General features: G+C 37.8%; 1 protein-coding gene across 1 annotated transcript in view; it reads right to left on the bottom strand.

Annotated features, from left to right (window-relative positions):
• Window positions 1-15,599, bottom strand: part of HCRTR2 (hypocretin receptor 2) — a 123,787-nt gene that overhangs the window by 6,170 nt on the left and 102,018 nt on the right. Inside the window, exon 5 of the mRNA XM_049894593.1 lies at window positions 136-356. Coding sequence (XP_049750550.1) covers window positions 136-356 — 221 coding nt within the window. The remainder of the gene's footprint in view (window positions 1-135; window positions 357-15,599) is intronic.

The following is a 15,599-nucleotide window of genomic DNA, read 5'->3' as shown; positions in this document are numbered from 1 at the left end:
GCTCTCTAGTCAGTATCATCCTGCCGGACAAGGTGTCAAGGCAAAGTGTTTACATTATTCTCTGGCTTTTAAAATAAACCTTAATTAAGGTCCAAGAAATTACAAATCATTTGCAAATAGTTGGGTGAACTTTACCTCTTCAGCACATTGAGGATGCTAATTGGTAGATAGCAAATTGCAAACACCAAAAGCACAACCATCAGCATTCGGGCTGTTTTCCGTCTGGCTCGGATCTGCTTTATCTCAGCCGCCACAGCACTAATTCGAGACTTGGTCTGCTGTCCTGACCCTCGAGGCTGTGAAACAGGCTGCAGGGGCTTCCATTTTCTCTGAACTACAGATGACGTTCCAGGAATCTGAAAGGAGAATGAGAATCAGACACTTTATTGCTTTCTGGCTTAGGAAAATTCCATTTTGGAGAAGTAATTAGACGATGGAGTTAGTCAGGAGAATGTTCCAGAGGCCTGAGGTTCAGAACAGTTCTGATAGCATCTGAGAGGTTTGAGGGCCTGTTTCCTCTGAATGTTTGCCGAGTTTTAGTATGTTCTTGGGTAATAGGTTGAGTACCAAATAGCAGTTTGGGCTGAAACATAGTTGAAACATCACACTTTTGTCAAGGCCTAAAAGGAGCTGCAAATGGAAAGAAATACCTTTATAAAAGTAGAAGCAAAAACTGGAGGAGAGAGGCAAAGAGATACATTCCATATTAGTATAAATGCTGGTTCTGCTCAGACACCTAAACTTGCTAAAAAAAAAAAAAACCTAACAGGTAATGAGTTGTAAAAGTAACCTGAGTGGATTTTTTTCATGCATCAATACTGCCATCTGCTGCCAGATGGAGAGATGGTTCTTAGCCACCCAATACCTTTTACTAGGCTGTCTGCTTCTCAGGTTAAAATAGGTCCATCCAAACCCTCGAACGATGGGAATAAAAAAACAAATCAAATATTCTTTTTTGTTTTCTATCTGTGGTTATAAAATTCTTAAAACCAATTTTGAGGTCCGGCTCTTGAAAAGACACACAAAAACATTGAGAATCGCTTATGTTCCTGCTTTACCATTTCAAACAGCAGGAATTTAACAAGTTACATAACTTGTACTTTTCCATTTCCTTTCAAAATTATTTGATAATAGCAGGGAGTCCCTCCGAGTATATTTTCTTAATTACAAGTTTATGAAGAGTGATAGGGTTTAGTGAACAAAACAATCAAACTCAACATGTGTAATTTTTTAAACTGGAAAATACGGCAAAAAAAAAAAAAAGGCCATCTTAGTTCTATTAAGTTTATTAAGATTATTCAACTGTTGCTTTATCTGTCTGCTGCAAGTCAGCCAGGACAGACCAATGTGTTCCTGTGGTCTCTGGGAATGGAATTTGGACAAATTCTGTTGTTTTATACACCGCAAGATCCGAGTCTGCCAGATAATCTTTAATTTAAGGACAGAATTTTACTTTGATGTCCACACAGATGAATTAATAAGATTTTCTCCTTGTCTGTAACTATTCTCTCAAAGAAGAGAAAAGGAAACGATGTTAATAAAAGTCTGCCTTTAAGTACAAAAACATTTCACAAATTATTTCTCATTTAACTCTGCATGTTGTATCATGTAAACTGCTCTTGGTAATGGTCACACTTGAACAAATTCATTGGTGGGGGAAAACAGGAACTGACATCCTTCCTCTTCCATGAGTCTCTTTTTAAACAAGGTTTGTGAGGACGCAGCAACAGATGGGGGAACGTTCTAGAAGACCTCTAGCATGAGTAACCCTAGAAGTGTCTGTTAAATGATCTTGAACTGTTTTCTAAAGGATCTCTGAGAAATCATTTCAACTTTAGTGATTTGATTATTGAGTGTTCCCCCGAAGGAGAGAATCAATGTCCTGTATCTGATGACTTTTGCAACCACCAGCAAGAGTTCCCATAAGCAGAAGCTGACACAGGAGCATGGCCCTGGTCCCTGAAATCAGGGGAAAAAAAAAGCAACGATACCACCTTTCAGATGAGGAGCTAAATAAGGACATAAGATGCTTAATCCTTCACTCAACTTATCAAAAAAGAAAAAAAGTTGCCTACAGCGACCCCTTGTGTGTCAGAGTAGAACTGTGCTCCACAGGGTTTTCAGTGGCTGATTTTTCAGTAGCAGATCACCAAGCTTTTTTTCCAAGGCAGTTCTGGGTGAACACAAACTTCCGAACTTTCAGTTAACAGCTGAGTGAGTTAACAGTTTGCACAACCCATGAACTCGCCACTCAACTTAAGGGACATAAAAATTTCCCCACTGATAGCTACCCTTGCTCAGCTTAATATGAAGACCATGCACTGATACCAACTGCATACCAGGCACTATGCATAATTTTGAGTAATCTTTAACATATTGCTAAAAAATACATCATTGTAAATTCCATTTTACAGATGACCAAGTAGATACTGAGAAGGATTAAATAAAATATCCAAGTCCATATCTTTAACAAGTGACAAGTCAGAATTTGCACCCAGGTCTGTCTGACTGCAAAGCTCATTGTTTTCGGTTGTGATATATAGTTTCCATTTTTTTTTTTAATTAAAGACAATGTTATATAGATGCCTGAACTTTTTACTACAAGCCTACTTATATAAAAGGAAAAATATCATCATACAAAAGAACTTTGAGAGAATCAGCCTAGGAGGCTGTGCATGTGCTGTGACCTCAGGAGCCCAGGAAATGGCTATTTCCTTCTGTATCGTGACTGTGGAAAGATCACACTCACACACACACACACACACTCTCACAAACACACACAGGTATGTACCACTTTTATTCCACTATTATAAATAATAAATAACGGGGAAACCCTGGTGGCGTAGTGGTTAAGTGCTACAGCTGCTAACCAAAGGGTCGGCAGTTCAAATCTGCCAGGCGCTCCTTTGAAACTCTATGGGGCAGTTCTACTCTGACTTATAGGGTCGCTATGAGTTGGAATCGACTCGATGGCACTGGGATTATAAATAAGCTTTACAAACCATCTTTGATATGAAAATGCATCTTCGAAGAGGTATTACAACAGTTGTGAATTCGAAGTAGCATGGAAATGATGAACCTTAAAACCTGCCCTGTCTTGAGAAGTGTTTGTGATCAGGATGGCGTTATAAAGGTAAAACACATTGCAGACATTCAAAGGAGAGTAAGAGAAAACAATGAGCAACCGGTACATTTGCCAATTAAATGAAGTGGACAAATTCCTTGAAAGACAGAGGTTACCAAAGTTGACAAGGTAAGCACAAACCTTCCAACAAAGAAAACTCCAGGGCCAGATAGATTCATTGATAAATTCTATCACATATTAAAGAATAAATAATGCCAATCTTTTACAGACTCTTCTTGAAATTCAAAGAAAAGAGAAACACTTTTCAGCTAATCTTATGAATCCATAGTTACCCTGATGATCAAAGACATGACAAAAGAAACCCACAGACCAAATATCCCTCATGAACAGAGATGCAAAACTCTATAATTATACCCAATCCAAAGATATATAAAAATGGTAATATATTTTAACCAGCTGATATTAATGGTTAATGTTACCTGTCAACTTGGCTATGCCATGATTCTCAATATTATATAATTATCCTCCATTTTGTGATCTGATGTAAGGGGAGTTTCCTTGGGATTATGGCACGCATCCAATATATATGGACATTCTCGCAAAGGTCTCTTCCTCTGGATCCTGCATCTGACTCAACATCCTCTGACCTCCAGTTCATGAGACGTGAACCAGCAGCCTACCACTTGACCTTCAGGTTTTGGGTATGTCAGCCCCTGCAACCACGTGAGTCAGGAAAAGCCCCCAGCCTGATGCCTGACTCACAGATTTGGGACTTGCTAGCCTCTACAACTGTGTGAGCCATTTCCTTGAAATAAATCTCTCTCTCTCTCTCTCTCTATATGGAGTTTCACTGGCTTTTCTCTTCTAGAGAACCCACCTTAACACAGTTGGGTTTATCCAAGCATTGCAATGTTGGTTTAACTTTTCAAAATCAGTCAATATTATGATCATATTAACAAGTTAGAAATCCTGGTGGTGTAGTGGTTAAGAGCTATGGCTGCTAATCAAAAGGTTGGCCATTCGAATCCACCAGGTTCTCCTTGGAAACTCTATGGGGCATTTCTACCCTGTCCTATAGGGTTGCTATCAGTCAGAATCGACTCAAGGGCAGCAGGTTTTGTTTTGTTTTGTTGCTTATTAACAAATTAAAAGAAAATATGATCATATCAATAAATAAAAAGTGTAAATACTCTCAGTAAACCAGTTATCAAAGGAAACTTTCTCAACCTGACAAAGGGAATCTGTGAAAAGCCTTTAGCTCTCTTTGTAATTAATAGTGAAAAATGAACACTTTCCTCTAAGATTTGGAATAAGGTGATGAATACTTCTCTCACCACTTCTATTCATCATTGTACTGGAGGTCCTAACTAGTACAAGAACACAAGAAGAATAAATAAAAATCATACAGATTGAAAAGAGTGATTTTCTTTTCTTTTTCTTGCAGATAACATGATGATTTACATAAAAAAGACTAAGGAATCTACAAAAAAATTACTACAGTTAATAAATGAATTTATAAAGAGGGAGAACACAGCTCCAATAACCAAAAATCAATTGTGTTTCTGTATACTAGCAATAAACAATCAGAAAATCAAACATGGAATCAGAAAAAGTAACATTGCTTGCTTTGGTTTTGTCTCTTTATTTTCTAGTTTCTTAAAGCAAATGTCTAGGCTTTTGATTTGAGAGCTTTTTTTTTTTAATATAGGATTTATAGCTATTAATTTCCCTCTAAACACTACTTTTGCTGCATCCCATAAGTTTTGGTACATTGTGTTTTCATTCTTATTCATCTCCAAATATTTTCTAAATCCCTTGTGATTTCTTCTTTGATCTGTTTGTTGTTTAGCAATGTGTTGTTTAATTTCCACATGTTTGGAATGCTCTATGATTAATTTATTATAAAATTCCATTGTGGTAGAAGAACACAAGGTTTATGGTTTCAATTCTTTTAAATTTATTGAGGCTTGTTTTATAACCTAGCACTTGGTTTTAGGGTCTATCCTAGAGAAGCATGTATATTCTGTTCTTGTTTGGTGGTGTGTTTTATGGATATGTTAGGTAAGGTTGGTTGTTAGTTTTGTTCAAGTTTATTTCCTCGTTGAACTTCTGCCTAGTTGTTCTATCCATTATTAAAAACAGGGTATTTAAGTCTTAAACATTTACTGTTGAATTGTCTATTTTTCCCTTCAATTCCATCAGTTTTTGCTTCATATATTTTGGTGTTCTGTTAGGTATATATATTTATAATTTTTATACCCTCCTAATAGATTGATTTTTTTTTACCACTGTTAAATGTCGCCCTTTATCTATTCTAATACATATATTTTTTTAATAACTTTTATTAAGCTTCAATTGAACGTTTACAAATCCAATCAGTCTGTCACATATAAGTTTACATACATCTCACTCCCTACTCCGACTTACTCTCCCCCTCTTGAGTCAGCCCTTTCAGTCTCTCCTTTCTTGACAATTTTGCCTGCTTCCCTCTCTCTCTATCCTCCCATCCCCCCTCCAGACAAGAGTTGCCAACACAATCTCAAGTGTCCACCTGATATAATCAGCTAACTCTTCATCAGCGTCTCTCTCCCACCCGCTGACCAGTCCCTTTCATTTCTGATGAGTTGTCTTCGGGGATGGTTCCTGTCCTGTGTCAACAGAAGGTCTGGGGAGCATGGCCGCCGGGATTCCTCCAGTCTCAGTCAGACCATTAAGTTTGGTCTTGTTATGAGAATTTGGGGTCTGCATCCCACTGATCTCCTGCTCCCTCAGGGGTCCTCTGCTGTGCTCCCTGTCAGGGCAGTCATCGATTGTGGCCGGGCACCAACTAGTTCTTCTGGTCTCAGGATGATGTAGGTCTCTGGTTCATGTGGCCCTTTCTGTCTCTTGGGCTCTTAGTTGTCGTGTGGCCTTGGTGTTCTTCATTTTCCTTTGCTCCAGGTGGGTTGAGACCAATTGCTGCATCTTAGATGGCCGCTTGTTAGCATTTAAGACCCCAGACGCCACATTTCAAAGTGGGATGCAGAATGATTTCATAATAGAATTATTTTGCCAATTGACTTAGAAGTCCCCACAAACCATGTTCCCCAGACCCCTGCGCTTGCTCCGCTGACCTTTGAAGCATTCATTTTATCCTGGAAACTTCTTTGCTTTTGGTCCAGTCCAATTGAGCTGACCTTCCATGTATTGAGTGTTGTCTTTCCCTTCACCTAAAGCAGTTCTTATCTACTGATTAATCAATAAAAAACCCTCTCCCACCCTCCCTCCCTCCCCTCCTTGTAACCACAAAAGTATGTGTTCTTCTCAGGTTTACTATTTCTCAAGATCTTATAATAGTGGTCTTATACAATATTTGTCCTTTTGCCTCTGACTCATTTCGCTCAGCATAATGTGTTCCAGATTCCTCCATGTTATGAAATGTTTCAGAGATTCGTCACTGTTCTTTATCGATGCGTAGTATTCCATTGTGTGAATATACCACAATTTATTTACCCATTCATCCGTTGATGGACACCTTGGTTGCTTCTAACTTCTTGCTATTGTAAACAGAGCTGCAATAAACATGGGTGTGCATATATCTGTTTGTATGAAGGCTCTTGTATCTCTAGGGTATATTCCTAGGAGTGGGATTTCTGGGTTGTATGGTAGTTCTATTTCTAACTGTTTAAGATAACGCCAGATAGATTTCCAAAGTGGTTGTACCATTTTACATTCCCACCAGCAGTGTATGAGAGTTCCAATCTCTCCGCAGCCTCTCCAACATTTATCATTTTGTGTTTTTTGGATTAATGCCAGCCTTGCTGGTGTGATATGGAATCTCATCGTAGTTTTAATTTGCATTTCTCTAATGGCTAATGATCGAGAGCATTTTCTCATGTATCTGTTGGCTGCCTGAATATCTTCTTTAGTGAAATGTGTGTTCATATCCTTTGCCCACTTCTTGATTGGGTTGCTTGTCTTTTTGTGGTTGAGTTTTGACAGAATCATGTAGATTTTAGAGATCAGGCGCTGGTCGGAGATGTCATAGCTGAAAATTCTTTCCCAATCTGTAGGTGGTCTTTTTAGTCTTTTGGTGAAGTCTTTAGATGAGCATAGGTGTTTGATTTTTAGGAGCTCCCAGTTATCGGGTTTCTCTTCATCATTTTTGGTAATGTTTTGTATTCTGTTTATACCTTGTATTAGGGCTCCTAGGGTTGTCCCAATTTTTTCTTCCATGATCTTTATCGTTTTAGTCTTTATGTTTAGGTCTTTGATCCACTTGGAGTTAGTTTTTGTGCATGGTGTGAGGTATGGGTCCTGTTTCATTTTTTTGCAAATGGATATCCAGTTATGCCAGCACCATTTGTTAAAAAGGCTATCTTTTCCCCAGTTAATTGACACTGGTCCTTTGTCAAATATCAGCTGCTCATACGTGGATGGATCTATGTCTGGGTTCTCAATTCTGTTCCATTGGTCTATGTGTCTGTTGTTGTACCAATACCAGGCGGTTTTGACTACTGTGGCTGTATAATAGGTTCTGAAGTCAGGTAAGGTGAGGCCTCCCACTTTCTTCTTCTTTTTCAGTAGTGCTTTGCTTATCCGGGGCTTCTTTCCCTTCGATATGAAATTGGTGATTTGTTTCTCTATCCCCTTAAAATATGACATTGGAATTTGGATCGGAAGTGCGTTAAATGTATAGATGGCTTTGGGTAGAATAGACATTTTTACTATGTTAAGTCTTCCTATCCATGAGCAAGGTATGTTTTTCCACTTAAGTATGTCCTTTTGAATTTCTTGTAGTAGAGCTTTGTAGTTTTCTTTGTATAGGTCTTTTACATCCTTGGTAAGATTTATTCCTAAGTATTTTATCTTCTTGGGGGCTACTGTGAATGGTATTGATTTGGTTATTTCCTCTTCGGTGTTCTTTTTGTTGATGTAGAGGAATCCAAGTGATTTTTGTATGTTTATTTTATAACCTGAGACTTGGCCAAACTCTTCTATTAGTTTCAGTAGTTTTCTGGAGGATTCCTTAGGGTTTTCTGTGTATATAATCATGTCATCTGCAAATAGTGATAACTTTACTTCTTCCTTGCCAATCCGGATACCTTTTATTTCTTTGTCTAGCCTAATTGCCCTGGCTAAGACTTCCAACACGATGTTGAATAAGAGCGGTGATAAAGGGCATCCTTGTCTGGTTCCCGTTCTCAAGGGAAATGCTCTCAGGTTCTCTCCATTTAGAGTGATATTGGCTGTTGGCTTTGCATAGATGCCCTTTATTATGTTGAGGAATTTTCCTTCAATTCCTATTTTGGTAAGAGTTTTTATCATGAATGAGTGTTGGACTTTGTCAAATGCCTTTTCTGCATCAATTGATAAGATCATGTGGTTTTTGTCTTTTGTTTTATTTATGTGATGGATTACATTAATGGTTTTTCTGATATTAAACCAGCCTTGCATACCTGGTATAAATCCCACTTGATCAGGGTGAATTATTTTTTTGATGTGTTGTTGGATTCTATTGGCTAGAATTTTGTTGAGGATTTTTGCATCAATGTTCATGAGGGATATAGGTCTATAATTTTCTTTTTTTGTAATGTCTTTACCTGGTTTTGGTATCAGGGAGATGGTGGCTTCATAGAATGAGTTGGGTAGTATTCCATCATTTTCTATGCTTTGGAATACCTTTAGCAGTAGTGGTGTTAACTCTTCTCTGAAAGTTTGGTAGAACTCTGCAGTGAAGCCGTCCGGGCCAGGGCTTTTTTTTGTTGGGAGTTTTTTGATTACCGTTTCAATGTCTTTTTTTGTTATGGGTCTATTTAGTTGTTCTACTTCTGAATGTGTTAGTTTAGGTAGGTAGTGTTTTTCCAGGAATTCATCCATTTCTTCTAGGTTTTCAAATTTGTTAGAGTACAATTTTTCATAATAATCTGAAATGATTCTTTTAATTTCATTTGGTTCTGTTGTGATGTGGTCCTTCTCATTTCTTATTCAGGTTATTTGTTTCCTTTCCTGTATTTCTTTAGTCAGTCTAGCCAATGGTTTATCAATTTTGTTAATTTTTTCAAAGAACCAGCTTTTGGCTTTGTTAATTCTTTCAATTGTTTTTCTGTTCTCTAATTCATTTAGTTCAGCTCTAATTTTTATTATTTGTTTTCTTCTGGTGCCTGATGGATTCTTTTGTTGCTCACTTTCTATTTGTTCAAGTTGTCGGGACAGTTCTCTGATTTTGGCTCTTTCTTCTTTTTGTATGTGTGCATTTATTGATATAAATTGGCCTCTGAGCACTGCTTTTGCTGTGTCCCAGAGGTTTTGATAGGAAGTATTTTCATTCTCGTTGCTTTCTATGAATTTCCTTATTCCCTCCTTGATGTCTTCTATAACCCAGTCTTTTTTCAGGAGGGTATTGTTCATTTTCCAAGTATTTGATTTCTTTTCCCTAGTTTTTCTGTTATTGATCTCTAGTTTTATCGCCTTGTGGTCTGAGAAGATGCTTTGGAATATTTCGATGTTTTGGACTCTGCACAGGTTTGTTTTATGAGCTAATATGTGGTCTATTCTAGAGAATGTTCCATGTGCACTAGGAAAAAAAGTATATCTTGCAGCACTTGGGTGGAGAGTTCTGTATAAGTCAATGAGGTCAAGTTGGTTGATTGTTGTAATTAGATCTTCCGTGTCTCTGTTGAGCTTCTTACTGGATGTCCTGTCCTTCTCCGAAAGTGGTGTGTTGAAGTCTCCTACTATAATTGTGGAGGTATCTATCTTGCTTTTCAATTCTGTTAAAATTTGATTTATGTATCTTGCAGCCCTGTCATTGGCTGCGTAAATATTTAATATGGTTATGTCTTCCTGATCAATTGTCCCTTTTATCATTATATAGTGTCCTTCTTTATCCTTTGTGGTGGATTTAAGTCTAAAGTCTATTTTGTCAGAAATTAATATTGCTACTCCTCTTCTTTTTTGCTTATTGTTTGCTTGATATACTTTTTTCCATCCTTTGAGTTTTAGTTTGTTTGTGTCTCTAAGTCTAAGGTGTGTCTCTTGTAGGCAGCATATAGATGGATCGTGTTTCTTTATCCAGTCTGTGACTCTCTGTCTCTTTATTGGTGCATTTAGTCCATTTACATTCAGCGTAATTATAGATAAATAAGTTTTTAGTGCTGTCATTTGATGCCTTTTTATGTGTGTTGTTGACAATTTCATTTTTCCACATACTTTTTTGTGCTGAGACGTTTTTCTTAGTAAATTGTGAGATCCTCATTTTCATAGTGTTTGACTTTATGTTAGTTGAGTCGTTACGTTTTTCTTGGTTTTTATCTTGAGTTATAGAGTTGTTATACCTTTTTGTGGTTACCTTATTATTTACCCCTATTTTTCTAAGTAAAAACCTAACTTGTATTGTTCTATATCGCCTTGTATCACTCTCCATATGGCAGTTCAATGCCTCCTGTATTTAGTCCCTCTTTTTGATTATTGTGATCTTTTACCTATTGACTTCCATGATTCCCTGTTATGTGTATTTTTTTTTTAATTAGTCTTAATTTGTTTGTTTTTGTGATTTCCCTATTTGAGTTGATATCAGGACGTTCTGTTTTGTGACCTTGTGTTGTGCTGATATCTGATATTATTGGTCATCAGGCCGAACAATCTCCTTTAGTATTTCTTGTAGCTTTGGTTTGGTTTTTGCAAATTCTCTAAACTTGTGTTTGTCTGTAAATATCTTAATTTCGCCTTCATATTTCAGAGAGAGTTTTGCTGGATATATGATCCTTGGCTGGCAGTTTTTCTCCTTCAGTGTTCTGTATATGTCGTCCCATTCCCTTCTTGCCTGCATGGTTTCTGCTGAGTAGTCAGAACATATTCTTATTGATTCTCCCTTGAAGGAAACCTTTCTTTTCTCCCTGGCTGCTTTTAAAATTTTCTGTTTATCTTTGGTTTTGGTGAGTTTGATGATAATATGTCTTGGTGTTTTTCTTTTTGTATCAATCTTAAATGGGGTTCGATGAGCATCTTGGATAGCTATCCTTTCGTCTTTCATGATGTCAGGGAAGTTTTGTGTCAGGAGTTCTTCAACTATTTTCTCTGTGTTTTCTGTCCCCCCTCCCTGTTCTGGGACTTCAATCATCCGCAGGTTATCCTTCTTGATAGAGTCCCACATAATTCGTAGGGTTTCTTCATTTTTTTAAATTCTTTTATCTGATTTTTTTTCAGCTATGTTGGTGTTGATTCCGTGGTCCTCCAGATGTCCCAGTCTGCATTCTAATTGCTCGAGTCTGCTCCTCTGACTTCCTCATGCGTTGTCTAATTCTGTTATTTTATTGTTAATCTTTTGGATTTCTACATGCTGTCTCTCTATGGATTCTTGCAACTTATTAATTTTTCCAGTATGTTCTTGAATAATCTTTTTGAGTTCTTCAACAGTTTTATCAGTGTGTTCCTTGGCTTTTTCTGCAGTTATCCTAATTTCATTTGTGATATCATTAAGCATTCTGTAAATTAGTTTTTTATATTCTGTATCTGATAATTCCAAGATTGTATCTTCATTTGGGAAAGGTTTTGATTCTTTTGTTTGGGGGGTTGGAGAAGCTGTCACGGTCTGCTTCTTTAAGTGGTTTGATATGGATTGTTGTCTCCGAGCCATCACTGGGAAACTAGTTTTTCCAGAAAATCCGCTGCGTCCAGTCCAAATCCCTGCGGGACGGTTCCCCGGCTCGGATGCTGCTCTTTCTGCTCCAAGACCAGTCACTGCCTCCCGGGAACTTCTCCTACCGGCTGCGTCCCACGCCGCCCGTGGAACCGGCTGGTCCCCCTCCCAGGGTTAGTTCAGGGGGGTGGAGCAGGTCTCTGTGCTTGTGCCGTACCTGACTGGTACGCTGGCTCCAGGCTCTGGAAACAATCGCTGCTTCCCCGTATTAGTTCATTCTCCGTCTCTAAATCTGTGTTTGTTGTTCAGGGTTTGTAGATTGTTATGTATGTGATCGATTCACTTGTTTTTCCGTGTCTTTGTTGTAAGAGGGATCCGAGGTAGCGTCTGCCTAGTCCGCCATCTTGGCTCCGCCTCAATACATATATATTTTAATTTTCTTTTGTCTAATATTAGTATAGCCACATCAGCTTTCTTTTGGTTACTGTCTGGATGGTATATCATTTCCCATTACATTTAACCTATTTGTGTCTTTGAATCTAAAGTGTCTCTTGTAGACAGCATAAAGTCTTACTGTGTTTGTTTAGCCATTCTGCCAGTTCCTGCCTTTTGATTTGAGTGTTTTTTCCATTTACCTTTAATGTAATTATTGATGAAAGTATGATTTACTACCATTTTGTTATTTATTTTCTATATGCCTTACATCTTGTTTTTCTTGTTCTCCATTACTGCTTTTTTTTTTCCCTGTTACATAGATATTTTCCACTATATCATTTTAAATCCATTGTTGTTTCTTTCTCAGCAGTTTTTTATTAGTTAATCTTAGTGGTTTCCCTGGGAATTACAATTAACATGTTAAACAATCAGTTTGAATTAATGCCAACCATTTTGATAATGTAAAAAAAAAAAAAAAAAGAAACTGCTCCAATATAGCTTCTCCCCTCCTATCCTCTTTTGTGTTATTATTGTCGTACAAATTACGTCTTTATACCTTGTAGTCTCAATTTTTACGGTTTCATAATTCTTGCTCTATGCAATTATCTTTTAAATAAGATAGGAGAAGAAAGAAGTTACAAACAAAACTATACCTATACTCTTTTATATTTATCCATATAGTTACTTTAATTGGTACTCTTTATTCCTTTGTGAGAACTTGACTTACCATCTTACTGATTCTGCCTCTGCAGTTACACTTTGCTGTGTATTTCCTCATATTAGGCAGACTTGTCTTTACCTAATATTAATTATTTTCAGTTTTCAAGGAAGAAAGTTGAAGAATAAAGGACAATAGAAGAGACTGTGATGAGGTGGGATGGGGAAGCTCTTTCAAATTGTAGTTCTTGGAAAATTGAAATATGGTTTCAGACTCAAATACCTATTACGGTTAATCTCAAGTGCCTCCCACAGTACCTGACACATCCCGTTACACCAAACTCATTGCTGTTGAGTTGATTCTGACTCATAGCAGCCCTATAGGACAGAGAAGAACTGCCCATAGGGTCTCCAAAGAGCAGTTGATGGATTTGAACCACCGACCTTTTGGTTAGCAGCCAAGCTCTTAACTACTGCACCGCCAGGGCTCCACCCGACACATCAAAAAAAAATTTTCTGTCGAGTCAATTCTGACTCATAGCAACCCTGGAGGACAGAGTAGAACTGCCCCATAGAGTTTCCAACGAGTGCCTGGTAGATTTGAACTGCTGACCTTTTAGTTAGCAGCTGTAGCACTTAACCACTACGCCACCAGTGTTTCCTACCTGACACATAGTAGGTACTTAATCAGTATTTGTTAAATGAATTAGCGTAAGTTCAGATGATGATTAAAATTGAAATTTTGATTTACATGAAGCCCAGAACTGTAAAACATGCCAACAGATGCACATAAGACGAGCAAGCTAAGACTAAGCAGTTTTTAAAAAGGAGCTTGAGAAAGCCTGTAGAGTTTTCTGGCTGAGTTCTCTGAGTCATATTGTCAAAGAAAGAGAGAATTTAATTAAATGATTATAGAAAAGCATTGGATAGTTCTTTAATGAGGTTTAAAAACTTTTTGAGAAAGTCAGAAAAGGACACAACTTTCTTACTAATCACCTTACCCTCACTAATTCAGAAGTATGTAATAGATTCCATGCATCTCTGTAATTTTAAACAAATAGGACAGACCTTCCATTTGATGGCTCACTTGATATAGCCTATGGCACACATAATACCCTAGAACTCTGTTTATAGACGTTAACAGTTGGAAATTAAGAGTTGCTCAAGCAGACATCTACATAATCACTCATTTGGGGTTAATTTACTTTATTGTGCCTGCTAAAGTGAGCTCAGTTGAACTTGCCATTTTCCATTCCAATCTGTTTTATAATGTTCTTAGTTTCACAGCTCAGGCATTTTATTGCAGATCTTCTTTCCAAATCATGTGGCTTATACTAACTAGGGCAATTCTTCAAAAGAATGTGGATTATTTGTAAACAATTTTGCACTTATTTACAGTTTGGGGAATTGAGAACTATAAGATCAAATAATGGAGAAATAAACTAGTTGAAGTTTGTTGTTGTTGTGCTGTTAGGTGCCATCGAGTTGGCTCTGACCCATAGCGACCCCATGCACCACAGAACGAAACACAGCCCTATTCTGCACCATGCTCATAGTCGTTGTTATGCTTGAGCCCGCTGTTGCAGCCACTGTATTAATCCATCTCATTGAGGGTCTTCCTCTTTTTCACTGACCCTCTACTTACCAAGCATGATGTCCTTCTCCAGGGACTGATCCTTCCGGACAACATGTCCAAAGTAAGTAAGACGCCGTCTTGCCATCCTTGCTTCTAAGGAGTATTCTGGTTGTCCTTCTTCCAAGACAGATTTGTTCATCCTTTTGGTAGTCCATGGTATATTCACCTTTGTTTGCCAACAGCACAATTCAAAGGTGTCAGTTCTTCCTCGATCTTCATTATTCATTCTCCAGCTTTCGCATACATACAAGGCAATTTAAAATACTTGGATCAGGCTTGGGTCAGGAGCACCTTAGTCTTCAAGGAAATGTCTTTACTTTTCAAAGCTTTAAAGAGGTCATTTGCAGCAGATTTGCCCAATGCAATGTGTCTTTTGATTTCTTGACTGCTGCTTCCATGGGTGTTGATTGTGGATCCAAGTAAGATGAAATCCTTGACAACTTCAATCCTTTCTCCGCTTATCATGATGTTACTTATTGGTCCAGTTGTGAGGATTTTGTTTCCTTTATGTTGAGGTGTCACCTATACTGAAGGCTGTGGTCTTTGATCTTCATTAGTAAGTGCTTCAAGTTCTGTTTGCTTTCGAGTAAGCAAGGTTGTGTCATCTGCATAATTCAGGTTGTTAATGAGTCTTCCTCCAAACCTGATGCCCCGTTCTTCATCATATAGTCCAGCTTCTCGGATTATTTGCTCAGCATACAGACTGAATAGGTATGGTGAAAGGATACAACCCTGACACATAGCTTTCCTGACTTTAAATTACGCAGTATCTCCTTGTTCTGTCTGAACAACTGCCTCTTGATTTAAGTACAGGTTTCTCATGAGCACAATTAAATGCTCTGAAATTCCCATTCTTTGCAATGTTACCCATAATTTGTTATGATCCACACAGTCGAATGCCTTTGCATAGTCAATAAAACACAGGCTAACATCTTTCTAGTATTCTCTACTTTCTGCCAGGATCAATCTGACATCAGCAATGATATCCCTGGTTCCATATCCTCTTCTGAATCCGGCCTGAATTTCTGGCAGTTCCCTGTTGATTCACTGCTACAGCCGCTTTCGAATGATCTTCAGTAACATTTTTCTTGCCTGTAATATTAATGATATTGTTTGATAATTTGCACATTTAGTTGGAACACTTTTCTTGGGAATAGGCAGAAATA

Source organism: Elephas maximus, chromosome 1 (assembly GCF_024166365.1).
Source record: "Elephas maximus indicus isolate mEleMax1 chromosome 1, mEleMax1 primary haplotype, whole genome shotgun sequence".
NCBI classification, from domain to species: Eukaryota; Metazoa; Chordata; class Mammalia; order Proboscidea; family Elephantidae; genus Elephas; species Elephas maximus.
Note: the sequence above shows the minus strand (reverse complement) of the source record. Positions and strands in the feature narration are given on the sequence as shown.